General features: G+C 38.0%; 1 protein-coding gene across 1 annotated transcript in view; it reads left to right on the top strand.

Moving 5' to 3' along the window:
• Window positions 1-21,794, top strand: part of MEI4 (meiotic double-stranded break formation protein 4) — a 96,179-nt gene that overhangs the window by 16,256 nt on the left and 58,129 nt on the right. Inside the window, exon 2 of the mRNA XM_066545902.1 lies at window positions 15,748-15,996. Within this exon, the coding sequence (XP_066401999.1) occupies window positions 15,748-15,996 (249 nt within the window). The remainder of the gene's footprint in view (window positions 1-15,747; window positions 15,997-21,794) is intronic.

Here is a 21,794-nt window from a genome sequence, read left to right as displayed (position 1 = left end):
CTGGGAGAAAGGATTTATGTCAGTCCATGGCCCTTCCCTGATGAGTGCCTGGAGCCACAGGAAGCACAGGTTAAGAGTTCCAAAGCAGATACAATATTGATTACAGCTACCTCGGTCTGTTAGCATCATCTACAGCCCTTCAGCTGTAAAGCTGAGCAACCACTGACCCAGGATATGTGATGGGATTTTTCTGAGGAAAGGAAAGATTCATGCAAAGGAAATCTTAGGAAGCCCGTTGTTATAGTTGAAACATATTCATCAGATAAATAAAAATACTTTCTTTACCTTTTTACCACACCCTGGTCACCTTGTCACTTCTGTACCTATCTATCCATCCATCTAAAAGCATATATATTTGTATACATTTGTATATGGATACCTCTATAAATGACCTATTTTATTTATACAGCATTTGCGTTAGAAATTCCTTTTACTAGTCTAAAATATTTAAGTTTTTCCGAGGAGTGTTTTTTTCTTCTTCAATCTTCTTTACACAGTTGCCAGATACAAGGAATTCTGGGCTTCAAGAATCTACATTTTTAATATTAACCTGAAGCCTACATTTTGCACTAGGAAAAATGAATGAATTAATGGTTTAAGCTTGTTAAATTCAGATGGACATATTTACAATTAGAGCAAACTGACAAAACTCATTTTAAGTGAATGAAATGGTGACAATTTGCATGGCTGAGCAGATGGCACTCCCTCTCCTCGCCTACAAGAGCAGTACAGCATGGTCGTTTTGAGGAAAGACATTAGCATAACTTTGAATACTAAACTGGACTGCACAGTCTATAAGAATAGATTTATTATGCATTACTTATGTGTGCATCTAGCTTGACATCCCAGCTCATGACCATGATAGTGCCACAGTATAGCACAGGGCCTTAAAACAGCTTCCATGTTGCTATGCAGTGCAAAGATGGTGGAATTTTTAGTAGGGGACTTCTCAGCACTACTGCCAAGGATCCTGGGAGGGACGAAAACTGGCAAATGCAGGTGCCACGGGAGAGATTCTTGCATTAATCAAAAGTCCTACCTGTGTGTAAGAGTGCCAGACCACATGCTATTTTCTCCAGTGTAGATCAGACATATGTCCATATATAGCTAACAACCTCCAAAAACTCTCCTGTGATTTTACGTCTGGAATACTAAAATTATTACAAAATAAAGATAAAAGCTATGCTAACCAGTTTCTGTCCAATAACTCAGTAGTCAGAGTGCTGGCACACACAAACTCCTTTCACTTCTGTGTCAGTGTTAAAGCCAACCTCTTTCACCTTGCAACCCAATTGACCAGGTTACAGTGAATCTTCAGGTGGGTCAGGTAGAATCTCAGAGTGGAATACTGAGTTTGGTTTGGTTTTGTTTGGCTCCGTTTGGTTTGGTTTGAAAGAACTTCTAGAAGTTCTTTCTTACTTCTAAAACTTCTTACTAGTCAAGACTTATCACTAAGACAACACTGCAATTACAGCTGTTCCATCAAAGGAATGACTCTTTGGATTTTGGATCAGAGAATCAATTGGAATCATTGGAAAAGACCTCTAAGGTCATTGAGTCCAACCATTCACCCAACACTAAACCATGCCTTGAAGAATCACATTTGCAAGTCATGTGGTATCATACATTTATACATAACCCCTCACAGGAAGGTAATTTGACTTCTTATCTGAAAATAGGGCAAATTTCAGTTGTCTCTAACGAATAATACATGCTACCTGGACCAGGGAATCAAAATCGGAGCCCTCATCTTCCTGCCTGTTAATTACTCTTTCACCACATTAAAGCTCCCTGTAGCCTAAAAACTATTCAACTTCACCCAAAGCAGGGCATTTTTGGCAAAAAGGTATTGAGACAAATCTCTTCCAGAACATCACTGTGATTACTGGGTGCAATGCTCCTTTGGGAAACAGGGTGCAAACTACCTGAATAAAAAATAAATCTGTATCCTTTAAGCTCTAAGCTGATTAGACAGGTGAGGTGCTAGAAGCAATAGCACAACCACTGTGTCTCAAGTGGGCACCTGGCCTTTCCACTGTGTGAAGCGTGTTAAGTGTGTTAAGTCAGTATGTTCCAGGAAATGAAACTCACTTCATCACAACTTATGCCTGACCCAGCTGAGTCAACAGAAAAAAATGGACATTGTAACCCATGATTCAGCTGACACCTCATGCTTGCACAGAGGATCGTTAATCAAAATGTCTCAGGATTCAATCACAATCATGTGGATATTTTAATGCATTCAATTTTCTATATTATGAGGCAGTTAGCAAGGACTGCTCATATGTTGTTTGGTAAAGTTCTGTGTATAGAACTGTAATCTGTATTTTTTATATCCTAGGACATCTATATCGTAGCAATTACCTGTTTACCTCTTTGCCTTTTTAAGAACTTCATGAAGAAAACCTTGTGGAACTGCAATAAAAAGTACTAAATTAAATGAAAAGTCTTTATACGTTCTTTAATTCTTCTTCTCAGATGTCTGTTGCTGTAGAGAAGGAAAGTCTAGCAACACCCCTGTTTTGTTACTCTTAGATAAATGATGAAATTTAAATGCAGAAAATTACCTGCTATATTGTCACATTAATTTTTAAGTATCATTCGGACTACTTGCTAATATGCTTTTATCGTTTTTCTTACCTAGTGGAGTGAGAATCTTTCAGTACTGATTTCCAGACAGTAAAATTCTTTGAGGGAAAGGTTTTATCTTTCCTTCTACTGTATAGAAAGGAATGGAATCTGTTGTCATTAATTTTATGTGATGACAAAGCACTATGAAGTATCTATTCATAATTGATGGCATGATGCCTATAAACCATACCAAGTTTTTTAGTTTCCCTGTTCTCCTCATATCATGTCTAAATTTTTACATTGTTTTTATAGAACAAGGTTTTCATTGCATCAGACACTGAAATGTGATCCTTTTTTCCCTGATGATAATGCTTTATTTCTCAACAGAAAAAAAGATGTCATTGCATAACTCACTGAACATCCTGGATCAGATACGTTTAGAATTGCAGATTATGCTCAAAGGGACTGCTTGAGCCATATTGGTTCTATCAGAATTACATAGAAAATAGAGCCATCAAAACCACATTATATTCTGTTTTGAAAACAGCTTGATGCTGAGTAATAAAGTATCATGATGCCAATTTTTTAAAATATTTTTAATTAAATATAGCACTGAAACACATGGGAAAAAAGGGTCAAATGGGAAGATTTTGATGCTTCTGCTCACGATGTTCACATGCTTTTAAAAACACTGTATCTCTTGCACTACCTCAGCTAAACAAAATTGCAGCTATGACAGTTGAGACAGCACGTTTCATGTGTTTTCAGACACTTCCAGTTCTCAGGCAAAAAGACATGCATTAAAATATAAAGATGCCTTATAATTCTAACATCCTGTAGTTCTCCAAATGAAAATATATTCTTCAATGCTCAAATTGTTACTGATACTGTAACCATCCACTAAGAGCAGGGCATGCCTGTTTGACAGTAATGTAATCCACTTACTTTTAATAACTGATTGAAGCCTGTGGTTTTTGGGTTTGGTTTTAGTTCACCACTCAGTTGTTTGAAATCATTCAGCATGTGGATTGGTTAAATACTGAGAACTCATGACCTCTCAGGTCATGTGACTAAACACCTCACTGCTTTTATGTTTAATTAATAACAAAAGCAGCTAATTATTTTGTATGACCTTTTGGCACAAAGATATCCTTTGACTGTTTTTGAGATCAAAAGACATATTCACAAAAAGATCAAAATAATTTATGTGCAACTAGTAGAATCAGCTTCTTTCACAAACTACAAACTGCTTATCTCAAACTGAAGCTTCATTTCACTGTTAGCTCACTTCAGATTACATACAGTGCTAATCACCCCATTTTTGGATAGCTTATTTTTTATTTATCAGATATAATATTAATTTGCACCATACACCAACACATGTGCACATACACATTGTTCATTTATGAAAAAGTAATGTTAGATTATGTTGCTTGGACATCACAAAGAAACTCTTCATGAAAAGTTGGTCAGGCATTGGAATGGGGTGCCTAGGGAGGGGGTGGAGTCACTGTCCCTGGAGATGCTCAGGAAATAACTGATGTGGCACTCAGTGCCATGGTCTAATTAACAGGGTGCTGATCAAAGGTTGGACTTGATGATCCTCAAAGTGTTTTCCAGCCTTAATGATCCTATGATTCTATGTAATCACTGGGAATACTCACTGAATAAAGTTAATGCAAGTTCTACACATTATTTTTTAGAAGTGTTCTTCAATAGAACAGGAACACAAATCTCAGTGATTCTGCAGTTGATTTTGCCCAGATTTTGCTGCTTTCAGGTGAATAAAAAAGTTGTTAGAGATGCTCTGTTAATAGTGGGGGCGCACCAGCATTTTTCCAACTTGAAGATATGGGATTCTTCAACTTATTTTAAAAGCAAACCTAAAAATGGTAGTAAGTTGTACTTTGGTTGGTATTCTGAAGTGGTGCACAGTAACTTTGCAAGTTACTTAAACTTGCAAATTTAAGAAACATTCCTTCTAACTACTAGCTCCAAATTTAAAAAAAATGGGAACTGTGCATCTAAAACTGAATTTATACAGCTCTTTTATTATTATTATTATTATTAATGTAGTTAAAGTACAAAACAATAAAGCGAAAAACATCTCTCCAGGCAGCTGCCTAATGGTAGAAGGCCTCAGGATTTTTAGGTGCCTCTCAATAAGCCTAAAATTGCAAGCAGAACTGCTACTCAGAAAAAGTAAAGCCCCTTTCTTTTTAGAACAGTAATAATGTTGCCCCTGCCGAATCCTATTTTTTAGATTCAGCTCTCTGCATACAGGTGACAGGTTTGCAGGTAAAAGCACTGATGTCTCTGAATCTTTTATTTCAGTCTCAGCTGAAAAGATTAAATGAAAACATGGGTGTTCCAATCTATATAATGAGTGTCCAGTTTGCAAAGCATCTGCATCACTTACATGCACAAAAGATGCACAGAAAATGACAGGGTAGCTGCTGATATGTCAGTTTTAGAAGACTGGAGAATGTTTTATTTTTTTCTCCTTGAGTTTCACTGAGAAATCAGTGCTGTCAGAATGAAAATGCTCTCCAACTTTTTCTATCTAGTTCATTTTTATAATTTGAAGTCTAAAATGAAAGTTTCAGTGTGTTAACAGTTTTCTGTAGTTCAGAAGGTAAATCCTTCAAAATAAAAGAAAATGTGTATTTGCTCAAAAATTTTCCATTATGTATATTGGTAAAAAAAGAAGTTTTTTGAAGAAAGAGCATTACAAAAATAATGCTCCTTAGATTATCCAAGAAATGAAGATGAGGGTTATAAAAGTGTGTATTGTTTGTCACATCTGAATATTTGTCTGTTCAGAAAGATTGACTACCCTCTACTTAAAAACTTGATGTATTGTGATAAGCATAACTGCACTTAATGCATCTGACTTCATTACTTATTTTTTATCTCTCCTGTCTTCCCTTCTCGGCCTCCTCAACCAAGTATTAGTAAAAATTTCTTCGGGCTGTCAAGCATTAGAACAGGCTGTCCAGGGAAGTGGTGGAGTCACCCTTCACCCTTCAAGAAAGTATTTAAAAGTTGTGTAGATGTGGCACTGAAGGACATGATTGAGTGGTGGACTTGAAGTGCTGAGTTAATGGTTGGAATCAATGATCTTAAAGGTCTTTTCCACCCAAAATGATTCTGATTCTATGCCTCTGGCATAGATTCCATTTCTGGCCAAGAAGGCTTTTCACAGCCTTTTCAGCACAGTTTGTGGAGAGAACATAATTTTTCATACAAAGATAATTTCTTAACTGGTGAGCTTGGTTCACAGAGTTTCTGCTAAAAGGCAGCTTCTATTTCCAATGCATGGTTAAAGAAGTTTCCCGATCCCATTTCCTCTTACAGTATTGTGCTGGTTTTGGCCGGGATAGAGTTAACTTTCTGCACAGTGGCTAGTATAGGGCTATGCTTTAGGTAAGAAAAGTTTAAAGAGGCATAAGTTAATCAGCAAAACACTTTGAGAGACCTTAATGGAATTTATAGCAATAGGAAGTGTAAAAGCGTGGGGGGTGGTTTCGGTGACCCAGGTGATGGGTGAGCTCTGCCACCCGGACCCTGAGCAGGCCCAGCGTCCGGCCGGACTCCAGGGCTGGGACAGGCAGGCCACGCTCCCTACAAACCTGCCCACAGCCCCGCTCCCTTCCTTCCCTGGCGGAAGGACCAGGGGCCTTCAGATGTGTCCTGCGGGGTTCCACGGCTTCCCCCCTCCTGCACCTTCCCGACTGAGGCGGCCTTTGCAGCCAGCCGGCCTTCGCGCTTCCCTCTCATCCCAGCCCCCGCAGCGGGAAGCGAGGCCCGCGCGTCCGCGGGCTCTGCCGGCTTCCGCAGGGAACAGCCGCCTTCGGTCCAGATAAACGCGAGTGGGAGCGAAGGGCCCGCAGCGAGGAGCTGCTAGCCCTGGGCCCCGGGGCCGGGGCTGTGCCTGACCACAGCGGGGCCGGAGAGGTGACGTTCCGGCCCCGGGCCATGGAGCCGGGGCGCGGCCCCCGCGGCGCTGCTGCAGGTGGGTGCGAGCGCGGGGCCATTGGGGCTTCCGGGGAGGCTCTGAGGGAGGCTCCGAGAGGGCTCCGGGAGATGCCCCCAGCCCGCGGTATCAGTGGCTTTTGGGGACATCCCTCATGTGCAAAGGCTGCCTCGGACAGCCCCCCAGGTTCTCCTGGTTCCCCTGGAACAACCACCTGGTTCCCCTGGGACACCCGCCTCGTCTCCATGCGGGAAGCCTTATGTGGGCAGCCTCAGGTGAGCAGAGTGGTTTCCTCAGGAGAGGTTGAGTTTATCTGAGAGGAAACGGGAGCCTTCTCATGAAAGCTGCACTGCTTTGGTTATTAATAATAAAAAATTAGGTATTAATTACTTGTCTCTATTAGTTACAAATCTGAAGTTTTCTCCTGTCCCTTTCACCTGATTCACAAGGAAAAAACACTATTGTGAAGTTTTGTTGGATGGATGCTGGGATTCAATTAATGTTGTTAGTCCTCCTGTTAAAAAATGGTTGTGTGAATATGCAGATATAATAGAGTATCAAAGAATTATCAGTTACCATTATTTTTACCTGATTATTTCCAATGTCAGTGAATTGAAATGATAGTTTCTGATCACTCTGACCTTAAGAATCCAGAAATCATAGGGCTTAGTCACTTGCATTTTTCTCATTGACTGATGGAAGAAAGTAATTATTAATTTTGTATTATCACAGAATGGCCTCGAGTTAGAGGTCCTTAAAGATCATCTAGTTCCAACCCTCCTGCCATGAGCAGGGACACCCAGGTTGCTCAAAATCCAATCCATCCTGGTTTTAAACAGTTCCAGGGATGGAGTTTAACCCCAGCTGGCAACTAAGTACCACACAGCCTTTTTTTCAGTCTCCCCACCCCAGCGGGGATAATCATAAAGAAAAGGTAAATCTAATGGGTTGAGATAATAATAATCTAATGATTGAAATAAAATATTATAATTGTGATACTAAGTATGCTAGTAACATGATTAATAAGAAGAATTGTCAAAAGAAAAGGAAGAGAGAGTAAAAGAACCCAAGAGAAACAAGTGATGAACATGGTTGCTCAGCTCCTGATAACCAATGCCCAGCCCATTTCTGAGCAGAGATCCCAATATTCCTTTGGCCAGTTTGGGTCACCTGTCCTGGCCTTGCTCACGTCCCAGCTTTCAGTGCAGCTCCTCAGTAGTGGAGCATGAGACATTATAAAGCCCTTGACTTAGGGTAAACACTACATAGCGTCAGCCAAAACATCAGGATGTTATTGACATCATTCTCATACTAAATCCAAAACCCACAGCTTTCTACCAGCTACTAAAAAGAAAATGTCCCAGCTAAAACCAAGCTGCATCGACAGCTTCTCCAGGCAGTCTGTTCCAATGTCTCACCATCCTCAGAGTAAACAATGTCTTCTTAATATCTATTCTAAATCTGTCCTCTTTCAGTTTAAACTCATTCCCTCTTGTCTTGTCCTTGAAAAAGCCCCTCTCAAGCTTTCTTGTAATACCCTTTAGGTGCTGAAAGGAACCCTGGAGCATTCTCTTCTCCAGGCTAAGCAACCTCAACTCTCTCAACCTACATTCAGAGAGGTTCTCCAGCCTTCTGATCATCAGGGCTTAGATGTTGTCTTAATTTGAATAAACTAGTAATTAAGCCAAATTAATGTGTAAAAAAGTACTTGTCCATGGACTTGTCTATGATTCCTTGGCAAGTCTCTTCTGTGGTTCCGCTGTCTTTTACAACTTCCAGTGCTTCATAAATTAATATTTAGATGCTACATATTTAAATGTTATAGTTACATTAGTGTCTATACTATATGTAAGGATTCATTATTTATTGTATGCTGTATGCTTTTTAGACTATGGATTCCTAGCAGTATTCCCTCTTTTCCTTGTCCTCTGTTACAAACATTTCCTTTCTTCTGAACAATCTCATGTTTCTTTCTGCCTATATGAAATTTCTGTAAGAAACCCAAAACCAAGGGTTTTAAAATACAGTGGGTGCATTCTGGAAGGTCACCTGAATGAATCGCTACCACTGAAAGATACTGATTTTGTAGATTTGAAAACTTTTGGAATCTGAACTGTTCAGGTTAAGGCTTGAAGTGTGAAACTGAAAAGGAAATTATGGTGATATTTTGGTCACTATATTTTAACATGGGAAGAAGAGATATGCAAAATAGTCTTCGTATAAAACTCCAAACTCTTGATTATTGCCTTTTTTTGAACTCTGCTTTGAAATTCTGCATTCAAAAGCTAATACAGTCATTGCAATAGGTAAAACTGGGGAGATAAAGGCTGCTTTCTTGTTGGAACTTGGCAGTACATAAAGGCTGGGATTGTTTTCCACAGTCCCTAATGCCAACTGTAAATTTACTCTTTATGTAATTATAATTAGCATTTATAAAATTTAACTTTGTTAAAGAATAAGGGTCTGAACTTCATGGTTTCATAAATTTCATCTCATAAAGCTATAATGAAAAGTACATCCTCAGTTCCCAAACCAAATGGATTTACAGCCAGCTGATGAAGTGAGCACAGTTCTGTTTTGGTAGCGGAAGAAATCCGTGCTGACATAAGAATAGATAAATTTACACCACTGAGTTATACTTTAATTTCTGAACAGCAGGTTTTATAGAATAAATTCCCTATTCTGGAAACACATTCTTGTCTTTAGTAGTCAGAGTAGTAAAGAGAAAGATGGTAGTGGTACTGTGTGCCAGATTGACTATATATAGTTGTGAGTGACACAAAAAAATTTTCCTCCTGTTGGAGGAGGAAAAGGAGTGAAAAAGGAAGAAGTCTCAGCTTGTAGGGGGAATATATACACAATTTTAAACTACCGTAAAACTCAGGTTTAAATTACTGTTTCCAAATTATCTTGTTGAAGAGTGAGGCCCAGAAACTTTGAGGAGCCAAACCAATTTTTTATGCTTATATAATTCCAAACATACTTGAAGTTTCTCATGTCTTTAATTTGCGCCTACCTGCTATTTTGTGCATTGTAATATGTTCGCAAGGTTAGTCTCACAAACTTTTTTCCATGACTTCTGGGTTGTTTTTCTAGAAAGCTTTTTTTTTTTTTTTCCCCCAGAGGTATCAAAAAGATCTGGAATTACAAACTTCTTTTAAGGGGTGATGCTCTCAGCCTTGCAAAATTTCTCTTGTTAGTTAGGTACCTTGAATAGGTCTTTGAAGGTCTCAGCTTTAGCTGCCTGTAGTGCACCAGCTCATCTCAGTGCAGTTGCCTGTCCACAGTACATGTGTGTGCATCTGATGTAGTCATCTTAACACTCTTTGTAGCCCGTGGGGGGAAACAAATGTTTCTGAGTCATGACTTTACCACAAAATGTACAAATGACTTGGCTTATTTTTAACATTAGAATTCTCTGTTTCTGCCCATTGATGATAAAAGAAGTCCAGACAGCTAGCTCAGTTGTGGCCACCTAAACTGTAGGTTTCTGTAGTTAAGAGGAGATAAATCCTACGTCAGAAATGTTACTGAAATCCTGAGGGATTATGTTTGCTTATGTTCTTAAATTCTCTGAAATGGTTATAATTGGGGAACATTAGTAAGTTCTAAAATGTTTTTTTCAACTCATTCATGTTACTTGGATTTGGAGAATTTGTAACATTTGATTTCAGAAGCTAAAATTATTTAAAAGTTAGAGTTTGAAGAAATAAATCATGCTACATCTAAGTTTCCTTGTGCTTTTGACATAAAGTATTTTAAATATTTATTATTTTCAGTATTGTTTTACCATTTTATGTTCATTTGAAAAAAATATGCTGGAGTTATTGTTAGGCTTGCTGTAGGAAGAGCAAGTTCTTCCCTCATTATGTCCACATTACATATCTTTGTATATTTGAGCATAGGTTGTTTAAAGATGACACCATGGAGTAGCCTTGGTTTAATACACATTTTTACAATAAACGCTGTGTAATTGGAGGCATACTTCAGTTCATCTTGATTGTGTAGCTGTCCCATTATCATTGTCTATAATATATACAAATGTCATTTTGTTAGGCATACCAATTTAATCAAGTTTATTTTATTGTTGCTTAATATTGTGGCCATATGTCTCTGAGCTCAGCCCAGTTCCACTACAGCAATTGCAGCATTTTGTGCTCCATCATAATGAGTCAATATCTTGGTTTCTATTGTATAAAGCAGATGAGGTTACAAAGATGTGGGTAATTTTTTCACCTTTATTTACACTGTGTAATTGACAGACTAGTTAAAGTAAAATGATGGTAACAAAACAGTTTTTCCTTAAATGTTTGTACCTTTAAGGACAGACCATACTCTTAAATTTAGAAGGAAAAGCATTTTTTTTTTTTTTTATGTTTAGGGCTGTCTGAAGATTCTTAGCTGTGTAGTAGTGGTGTACAGCAATTTGTTTCTGTCCTGACAAATCCTCTTATTTTTAAATAAAAATTTCACATGTGGAGAAAACCGAGCTCTGGAATGGCCTGGAAGTTATATGAATTACAGTCTATTTTGTATCTTATGCTATTAATTTTTGAAATTATTTTTTTAATTCATACGATAGTGGTCTGAATAACAAAAGAGTGTCTTGACTTAATAAGGTTTTGTCTATGACATTTGCAGCAGTTTCCTCCATTATTAGCCATGAATTTCATGGCCAAATTTGGAAATCACACCTAAGGTCTATAATTCTTTGACAGTACTGATAATTACTCCAGTGTTAAATTATTCTAAGCGAATTTAGGTTTGGGGTTTGGTTTGAGGTACCCTATAATTTTAAATCATAGCATAACTCAGCTAGCTTCCCCCCATTTCTCTGTGATTTGCCCATTTCCAAGGTCAGTGAGAACTGACCTATGTGCCACTCAGAAAAGTAAAGTATATAAAGTTCACCTCCTTTACCCATAAACATCCCTGAAAGACTTCTTAAAACCTCTGCAGGTGAGGATTCACCTTCTTCTGCAAATGGCCGATTCTTTGAGTTGTTAACCCTTAACACTTCAATCTCTCCATATGAGCTGCTGCATCAAATGCACCTGCAAAACTGCGCTGGCAGATTGGTGGATTAGGGTAGTGCTTAGGAATCAGATTTATCCTGGTTCTTTCTGTTATCCTGTTTCCTGCTTATATCAGAGGTCTTCAATGGATCTTGCACCACATGTCAGTTCCCCTTGGTTATGTTACACAGAGCTGTGTGGGACGGTTCATCACTTCTTTTGTAATTATTTCAGCAGGTGAATAATTGCTCAGCAGCCTTCCATGGCTAGGATCTCAGCAGCTCTTTGGGTTCTCAGTACCCTCTCTGCATGAGAGCTGGAAGCATGGAATGTCATTCTTGTGTTGGAAATCTGTAGACTTAGCCCTGTTCAACAGTGTTGTTAATCCATCGTGTCCTCTGAGTGGTCTTTCAGTATCAGTTTGTGGATTAAGGGGTTTGCATAGGGAACCTGTCACCAGGTGGTACCTGTTGTTAGGGTGCTGAGCCTTGCTTCCAGCAGAGTTTGCAAGGGATTACTGGTTCTCTCCTTAACACTGAGTAATCACAGGAATGGAGCTTTGGATAATTCTTGAACCTTTCTTTTTCTCTTTACGTCAGAGATATTTTGGCATTAGCACCTGGAATTAGAGAGGGACTCCGTTCTGCTCTTGGTCGGGTACTGTTCTCAGTCAAGGAAACTCTTTGGTCTGATTCTAAAACTTTTTTCTGCCTAACCAGTGGTGTAATTTCTGTGCTGATAGGAGCAAAAACATTATTGATAAAACTCTGTAGCTGCCAATATGCTTTCAGTGGAATATATTTAGTGGTTCGGCACTTCCTGAGAGCAACAGATTGCTGTGCAATTTTTGCTAATGCACAGTTGGCCTGCATCACCATATTTCTAATAGTGTCATCTGGTGTGTTTTTTTCTAGAAGACTTACATAGTAGTTTCTGAGAGAGCAGTTGTCCCTTTAGGGGAATGGTGAAAAACCTCAGTCAACTCTTAGAACTTCTGCTTTTTGATACACAAACTTCTCTTTTCCTAATCAGAAAAGAAATAAAGAGACATGGTGATAGTGTCAGTAAGAGAAAGCAAGTAAAAGAGCTGTTTATTCTTCATAAAATCTTTAAGAAATCCATTCTTTCTCAAAATACATCCAGGAATATTGCTATTTGTCATTAATTATCTGATTTTAAACTAGAGATTTTGGATCCAACAGAATGACTTCTCCAAAAACTATGCTGTGACTTGTTCCTAAGAAGAACCAGCTGTGTTCTGTGATCTGTCATGCTGGTGGGGTTTTTTTCTAATGACATCTTTACAAGTAATTTTTCCAGAAAAGTAGTGACTTTTTTCCTCCAAAGTAAGAATATCTCCCTAAATTCATTCAGTGTAAGGCACTCCTACTGCAGAAGTGACTCTGTATAAAATGTTAAAGAGGAAAAGGCCTCCCTGAAACTCCAAATTAATTAATTAATTAAATGTATTAAATAATTAATTCATTCATTCATTAATTAAATTTATGTCTTAAGTGTTAAGGTGGAATGCTATTTAAGATTCTCAAAGCAAAATTAGGTAATGGTTTATGTGGTTTATCTGACTTACTGGGGATAAATCTACTTTAGAAAAAATCATTTTGGAATGTTGCAGTTGAAAGATCCTTTTACTTACCTCCATTATACCATTACCTTGTGCACTAAGGTTTTTGTTATGCTTGAAACACAGTAGTCACTTTCCAGATAAAAGAAAAAGTGACTCTCTTTATTTTGGTAATGGGTGGTCAAAAAATGCTACCAAAGTAGCATTTCATACTGGTAGCATAGTGGTAATATGTCAATGGTCAGACAGCAAACTTTGTATTTTCTTTGTATTTTCTTTGTATTTTCTTTGTATTTTCTTTGTAATAGTATGTCCTGTAAGTAGAAATAGAATGCAATAAATAATGTATTGGTGGTGGCTCTGATGATAAAAGGCACCCGAGCATTCATGAAATGCTGGCACAAATACCACTTCCCAGTCCATAATGGAATGTTGGTCATTTTGCAACTTCTGTGAATGTAATTTAAAGGAGAAGACTTATATTGGCAAAGCATGTTATGAAGCAGAAAGTAAATGTGTGTTTGTCCTTAAAAGGAAGATGAATCAGAAAGCTTTGGCAGAGTGCTCTTTGGAGGCACCAAAATATTAAACAGGCAGTGTAAGACATTTTTCTGCCTGCCCTAATTTATCATTCTGCTCTGCACAGGGACTTTGTAAGAATGGACCTTGACAGACCCTGTTTGAGTAACATCTGGGTGAAATTTCTATTGATGAGATAATCTGGGAAGCACCTTCAGATTCAAAGCCAAATATTTTAGATACCTTATTGTTACTATTTAATCTTCTTTCAGTGTGGTTCCACATATTTCATTTTATTCACAGCTTTGAAGGCAGTTCAATTACTTGCATGCTTTTGTATTTGTAAACATTTCCTTTCATGTATAGGGCAAGCAAGATTCTTACACCAGTTTGCTGTCCCAGAGGTGCTAATCCTTTGAGTTTGAGAGAATCACCTTCTGCTTTTCACTGAAATTCTAGATATGAATTGAAAAGTTGTATGAAAAAAATATTCTTTATCAGAAATTTTGCAAAAGTACCATTTAATGTATAACTGCTTTAAGTAAGGGATATATATAGTATAGTTCAGCTTCTAAATGCTTACTATTTAATTAGTTTAAGAATGCATTGGTGGCTTAGATTGGGTGATTTTGCCCTGACACATGGCAGAAATTGAGTATTTCAGGTGGAGAAGAGTAGCCTAAAGTATAGCAGTAGGTAAATCGATCCCAAGGAATGTTTGCACTCTTGTCCTTTGTGCTCTGTACTATGTAAAGTCTTAACTGGCTGCTGTGTCTGAATGCACAGGGTGCAAGGAGTACCCAGGAATTCTTTGTGCATTTCAGAGGTATTTGAAAGGTGAAAGAAATACATAAAAAACAGTGCCTTCTGTAAGTGTCCCTGATGGATAAATGCATATATGATGATTTATGACTTACTATCTGAAGTCGAGTACCACTAGAGGAAAATATCAGCTTAGATGATCTGGTGAAAGGATGACCTAAAATACCTTTTTCAAACCTTTACTGTGACTGTTTCAGAGCTGTTCAACGCAACTTATTAGTGCTTAACCTGCAGCTTTGATGGATAACAAGAAAAAAACAGCCTTGTGAAAAAATTGTAGATGTCAAGGTCAGGGCAAAAGTGTAGGAAGTGATTTTTTTTCTTAAATTATTATTTTGGGAGTGATATTTTTTGAGGAAAAGAATACATCAAACAACTGCATGAAAATGGTGGGGTTTTTTTCCTAAAAAAAAAAACAACTTTTTTTTTAGGAAAAAAAAAAGTAACTTTGCTAATTAGATAGGCTGGTTGATATTAGTTGGTTGTAATTTAATTTTTTTCCTTCTCTGCTCCTAGGCCCTGTGCTGTTGCACATGATGTAATCATCTATTTAAATATTTTATTTCTCTGACTCTTTTAATGCCTTTTGCCCCATTCTCACTGTTTGTAACAAAGCTTATAAAACTGTCTTCTTCACTTACTAGCCACTTGCATCCCTTTGATGCTGTCTACTTAGCCCTCTGCAGGCTTGAGGCTTAATGTAGACTTAAAACTACAAGGGCACCAATATCAGGTGTCCAAAACCAGACACAACCTCAAAGTTTTATGTTTTGAGCACTGAGGCCTTCTGGTACACTTTCAAGAAATTACATGTTTTTTACTTAAGTATAAATAACCCCAAATGAATTCTTCTGTCATGGGTTCTTCTGTCATGTCAGAATTCTTTTGAGGGGGAGGGAATATCAGGGTGGGTTTTTTGGGGTTAGTATTTTTACTTTCTTCATCCTTGCTTTAGTGGAGGTAACATTTGCATTAAAATTATGCTAGGATAAGCCTATTTGAAGTGCTTACTATTTCTACAGTTATTCTCTGACATTGGCTGAATTTTATTTTTATAGCTGACTGCAGCTCATGTATGTTCTGTTCTCACATTGTGCACAGATGCTTGTATTTCTGTTCTTGATGATTTAGGAATGCACTAGAAATTAAAGAATTGGCCTCACTGTTGAACAGTCTTCAAAGCCAAGAAAATATTTTGTGTCATTTCCTTAATGGAGTCATAGTGAAGTAACCTTTTTTTTTCTGTTTTTCTAATGCAATAGAAATCAAAGGCGGAAGAGAAAATCAGATTTCGTATTTGAAAATATCAAAACTAGCATTGGCTTTTGCAATTATCCACTCAAAACCACCAGGGAAGTGTTCCAAAGAATACACAGAGCACCTTGCCAGAACTGTATCTGAACAAGATTTTGGATGGAAATGGAAAGTGGAAGTGCTGGAAGCTGAAGTTCTTCGATTACGACAGGAACTCCTTTTGAACAGGATCTCTCCAAGATTCTGCTTGGAAAATAGTAAGTTCCTCAAATAATTTCTGGCTATGTTGCAATAGCAAGGAGCCAAACAGCTTTCATCTTGCCTGTACCATTTCTTGTACATAGATGTGGGAGTCTTCAGTGTACAGTTTTTTATTTTTCCCAAAGTTTTGAGGTAGTGGAACACTTAATTTATTTGTAGGGATTGTGCTTCAGAATTTGATGCTCATGCAGAATTTATATATTTAACCTTCAGAATCAATGTGTATTATACAAAATAATTGCAGACAAAAATTGTCAATACACAATCTTACTCTATAACCTTGGAAACACTTGTTTGTAATAACTAGTTTGTATTTACATTTGGAACATGTCTTAAAAATGTATTGCATATTTTTTAACCACCCTACAGATTTTAAAATCCGAATTTAAGCCTAAAGTGTTGGAAGCACTAATCTTTAATATGTGTAACAGGAGCATAGGGCAGGCCAAGGGACTGCATGTCTGTTGTTTCTGAAAGTGTATTGAGACTGTGGATATAGTGAACGTTTTTTATGGCATATGATAAAATATTGTGAGTCTGATATTATTGGATTCAGGAAAGCTTTTAGTGAAAGAAGAGTTAAAATAAAAAGATGCTCTCAAACAGCACCGTTTCTCTGACTTTTGATGTGTAGTAAGTCATGCTCGGTTCAAGATATCGGTGGCCCTGTGTGAGCTTGGAAATCAGGCAGTGGAGGATTTCTGCAGGCTCTGGGAAGATACTTTCCTGGGAGATGAGGTCAAAACGCTCTGGGCTGAAGGAGAGAGAAAGTTCACTGCTGAGGGCATCTCTAAAATAAAAATGTATAGCTAATTGCTTTATGACTTGAGATTTTTAAAAGGTTCCCTGGTGGAAAACTTGATGAGGCTTTACCATACTGCTTTTGTACTGAAACAGTAGCATCTTTATTGCCATGCCTAAAGAGTTCTAATTTGTAATGTTGACTGATGGAGAGATCATTAGACTTCAGCTAGAAGCTCTAATGGTTTATGTATTTAATTAGTATAATAGACCTTTCTCTACAGAGAAGTGATTTAATGACTATTCTTACTTTTTTATTGTCTGTCTGTCTGTTTTCTGCAACCTATTGCAAACATGACATTTAAGACTAAAAGTAATTTTTAAGTTCAGTTTCCAACAGGTGTCTTACGTTTTGAAGAACTGGTTGCGTATTGTCGGGAGAAATTTATAAACATCTAATGTCTGGAGAGGTTATTCTAATTTTAGATTAAGCAGAAGACAGAAAACACTACCAATTAGCAAAACATAGCAAACAAGATCAATTCACTTGCAACTTCTGTGTTCTAAGTCTAATTTTTGAAAGATTCTCTAAGCTCTAAATTTTAATTTTGAGATAGGCAGAGAAAACTGTCCCTGGCAGATAACACCTCTTGCAAAGGATATTAATTTTCATTACCCTAGTGACACTGAAGTTTGTTCACAGACTTAAAATGTGATCATCTTTTCTAATTTTAGATGTCATACACCCGCACTGTTTCTGCTGAGTGTGCATTCATGATTACAGTTCCACTGGAGAAAAATGCTCAGTCTTGCTTTTGAGTAAAGAAAGATTGTTACTGGTACCTGATGGAATATCTGTTGGTGAGATCTATTCACTTCTTGGGAGGGCAAGTTGATGATATATGTTAGTAGTAGAGCATCTATGGTTGACATGTATGGGAAGATGGTCATAGAAACAAGGCCTACCTGAAATAGGGGCCACTACACCACTGACATCTTCTGCCCCAAGATAAAAAAAAAAACACCTTTCTTGTGTGTTGTGTGCCAGTTTTGAGATTTTTCAAGCCTGTGGTGAATAGAAGCTAAAGGGTAGGTACTGCTGAGATACAAAGTCACCAGGAGGTTAAATCTAAGTAAGGAGATGAAGTGGTAATAAGTGGTGTTTCATCCTTTCTAGTGAAACTACTATAGACCCATCAAGTCATCTTTATGGTTTCCCAGGTTTACCACCTAATATCACACCAGAAGTGTGCTCTTTAGGGCTGAGGATGATTACTAAGACTGCTCTTAGCACCAAGTAATCTGCAGCCATGAATCCTTTTCCTCCTCCACTCATTTCTCTAGCCTCATTTCTGGAGTTGGTGTTCTGCTTAAAATAATGCAGCCTCATAAAAATATTTCAAACCCCCAGCCTTTCTATGGCTTTCTTCTGTTTTGATTAATGACTTTAGATACAGGAATAGTTGGATTTCACAAAATCCACCACCAGAAAATCTCATGTAGTGAGGATAAGACTGCATTTGTTCCTGCTGGTGCCTCTTGAGAATTGAAGAGTTTGAGTCCTTCAGACAGGGTTCACTTTGCAGCTGTATGTTCTCTGCTTTGCATCCCAGATGTGAGAGCTTTCCTCTCCCACCTGCTGTTTGTAATAATAGCAGAGACTTCAGGAATGATTAGAAACTGTCCATGGAGTTTTATTTCCCTGATGTGAGAAATTTGTGAGCTGTTTTCCCCCTTCACATACAGTTGAACACAGTACGGATTTGCTAATACATGAAGGATAAAGAACAGAAAATCCATTTTTAAAAGAAATGATGCCTAAATTTCTTTGTTCCACCTGAAGAGTTCTTTGTCCTCAGAGACACTAAAAAAGTTGTGGGTTCCTAACTTAGGGGGAGAAGCATGCTTTGGTGCAGGTAAACTACTTGGTGGTATGAGTTCTTACAGATTAATGTGTTTTTTATGGAAGTGTTGAGTATTCACTGACTGTGCTGTGTCTGAAAGGTCCTTATTTGACTTACTGTTCAGTTATCTTTCTGAATACAAGACTCTCTTCCTTGGTGGTGCTTTTGGCTTTATGTCAATCATATGTGGAGAAGGAGAAGCAAATATTTTTGCAATTATCTGTTATTTTTCACCTTGACAGTATTGTCTTGACAGCTAAGTCCATGGGTAGAAAAAAAAGTCAAATCTCATGTTAAATCAAAGTTTCATGCCTTTCTTTGATTCAGATCAAAATTTCATAGAAAGGAGGATAGAAACTTCTTGATGTAATTTCAAGAATAAGCATTGAAAGTATTTGAGCATTCTGTTGTCACTTTGCTTTGGAGCAACAAGAAAAGATAAAGGTTCTTACAAAGCATTGATGAATTGATAGGTTCATGGATTGAAGCACCTGTCCTCTAATACAAATTCCTTCACTCTTACCAGTTCATAAAATCAATGATCATATTGTTTCTTGGCAGGCTGTGTTAAAGACTTCTGAGAAGCCTGCAGCTGTTACTCCAGACCAAGAAGCCATAAATGAAGTATTCTGCCCTTTTTTTGCCAAGCATGTATTTTAGGAATGACAATTTAGAGGATAGATGTTTATTACCTTGGTTGCTTCCAGCTGATACTCTTGAAGGTTCCAAATCGATTATCCAGGGTTTATGTTTAACAAAACTTGTCTCAAGTATGTGTTCCCTCTTCCTTAGTTTCACCTTTGAAATTGGTTCAAGTTAGTCCCTTCTAATGCGGTGGGTAGGAATTTACTGAACTGCTTGCTCCTCTAATTAAAATTAAAACCAGATTCTCTCCACCCTGTACCTTTTCAGAATTGGATTACTCTTCCTTTTATTGGTCATTTACAGTGGAACGTGTCCTGCCATGCCCTGGAGTTCCCGCCCGTTTTTAGCCTCCACAGTAGCACACAAGCCAATCACCCTACCACAGTGTGTCTGTGTTTAGGGAAATGCTGACCTCTGAGTCACACTGTGATTAACCTGAATGTCTGATTTTTAACTGTATCCTGGGGCTGTTTCACCTTTCAGGATACTGTCCTCTAAATCCTATTCCATGTCAAAGAAGCAACTTGTATCTCTTTGGGGAATAATACCCTGAGAAAACAAGAATTTTTAATCTCCTGCTTCACTCCTTAACTTGATGTGTTTCTTGAGGCATTTAGTTGTACATGTGGAAAAAGGGAACAACTTCTTTTGTACGTTTGTATGAATGAAGACACTTCAGTCTCATTTCTTCTCACTGGGAGCTTTATAGAACTGGAACTAGCCAGTTCAACAGCTGAAGTAAAACTGATGATAAGCATTACATACCTACAGTTTACCAGCCGCCTTGCTTTGGGCCACAGAATTCAGCCTTCTCTTCCCTTTCCACTTCCCTGTAAGTAATGGCTTGGGAATTTCTTGCTCTAGAGAGGCAGAAACTCTGGGTGCTCACATTACACCCCAGGATTTCCCTGGAAAGCAGAGACAGGATCAGGTACATCCTGCTTTAATGATGTCAAGAAAAATGATGGCCAGTCCAAATATTTTCTGAGTAATTGGATTTCAAACTTTTGAAAGGGCAAAGCTCTCCATCATAACTTAAGTAATATAGCTTATGATGTTTTCTCTGCCTCCTTACATTAAAAGGAGTGGTGAGAGAACATAATTGATAATAGATTTTTTAAGCTCATTTTCAAAGAGAAACCAATCAGATGAATTCAGAAAGGTCAGACCAAAACCTGAAGATTTCCTCAGTGGGTATGTTATCTGCAGCCTCATAAAGGAGTCTTCCTTGTTATGGGGTTAACAGCAGTCCGCATCTGACTGAATAGTAATGATACAAACACATTAGTCTATTAGGGGAAATTATTTCCCTCCCCAGAAGATAGATGAAATGGTGTGAAATGTTCACATATGTTGTAAATAGCACTTAGCAACAATTTTAGTTCCTATGACATGGTACTAAGGTCAAGGACTACAGACTAGAATTTCCAAGTCATCATAGTATGTTTAAGGAAAAGCTATTTTTTCATGTTGGCATGTTTAAATGTGCTGCTGTTACAGATTGCTGTGTCCTGTCATCACTTTCCTCTGCTGGTATTTGGAAGGAGTACAAAAGCACGGCAATTGCAGAGGAGCTGTCAGCCTCTGAGGAGTATCTTTTACTTCTTGCTTTTGCTATCTTCCTTTTTCTAAGGTCAGAGTATTCTCCATTGGGCAACACTCAACTCTTAATTTGATGTTGCCATGGAAAACAGTTCTGATTATTTTTTCAGGTGCTTTAGGGATCTGATGTTTCTGCATGAAGACATTCTACCTCCCTATTTCTTGCTTCCCCATCCCCCCAGATAAAATAGGTGTCTTTCTCTTCATTAGATCCATAAGGGCAGCCCAGTGTGTCATCTCAACATTTTTTCTCTAAGGCTTAGGGGTGTCACACAAACAGTACTTCAGAAATGTAATTTGACATCTTAAGTGTGCTGGTGTACTCCCATGCATCTACCAGTGGTAATAATGCAAGTAGGCAGCATGGCAAGGAATGTCTCACAACCTAAGAAGTATTTTATGTTTTTATGAGGAGAACAAAGAACTGAAAGCAGATCTGTGAGATGGCAAAAATGAAGTTAAATTGTGTTTAGCACAGATTTATAGGAATATGGCTCTTGGAATATGATGATGAGATAAATCTGTTCTCCATAATTGTATTGACACAATGGGGAACTTCATGAAAGCTGAGGCCTTTTCAGGATAATTAAATAAGTTAATTTGCAATCTGTAAAAAGCACCAGCTGGAGTGTAATGATTCATTGAAATCTCAGAGTACTGCTCCTCCCATGGATAACAGGTCTGTTTTGGTTGTGGAAACTTTCTCCCTTTGAAAGCAGGTGCTGCCTGTCTTATCTGATGGCATTGCTACAGCTGTTCTAAGCACATAATTGGGGCAAAAGGACCCAAGAAACATCCTGGTCTTTCCAGATTTCTGTGTAAGGAAGGCATTCAGAGGCAAAACCAACCCAATTTTTCCAGCAAGAGAGAGGGTTTGTTATTATTTTATTAATTCGTTATGA

Source organism: Molothrus aeneus, chromosome 3, assembly GCF_037042795.1.
Source record: "Molothrus aeneus isolate 106 chromosome 3, BPBGC_Maene_1.0, whole genome shotgun sequence".
Lineage (NCBI taxonomy): Eukaryota > Metazoa > Chordata > Aves > Passeriformes > Icteridae > Molothrus > Molothrus aeneus.
Note: the sequence above shows the minus strand (reverse complement) of the source record. Positions and strands in the feature narration are given on the sequence as shown.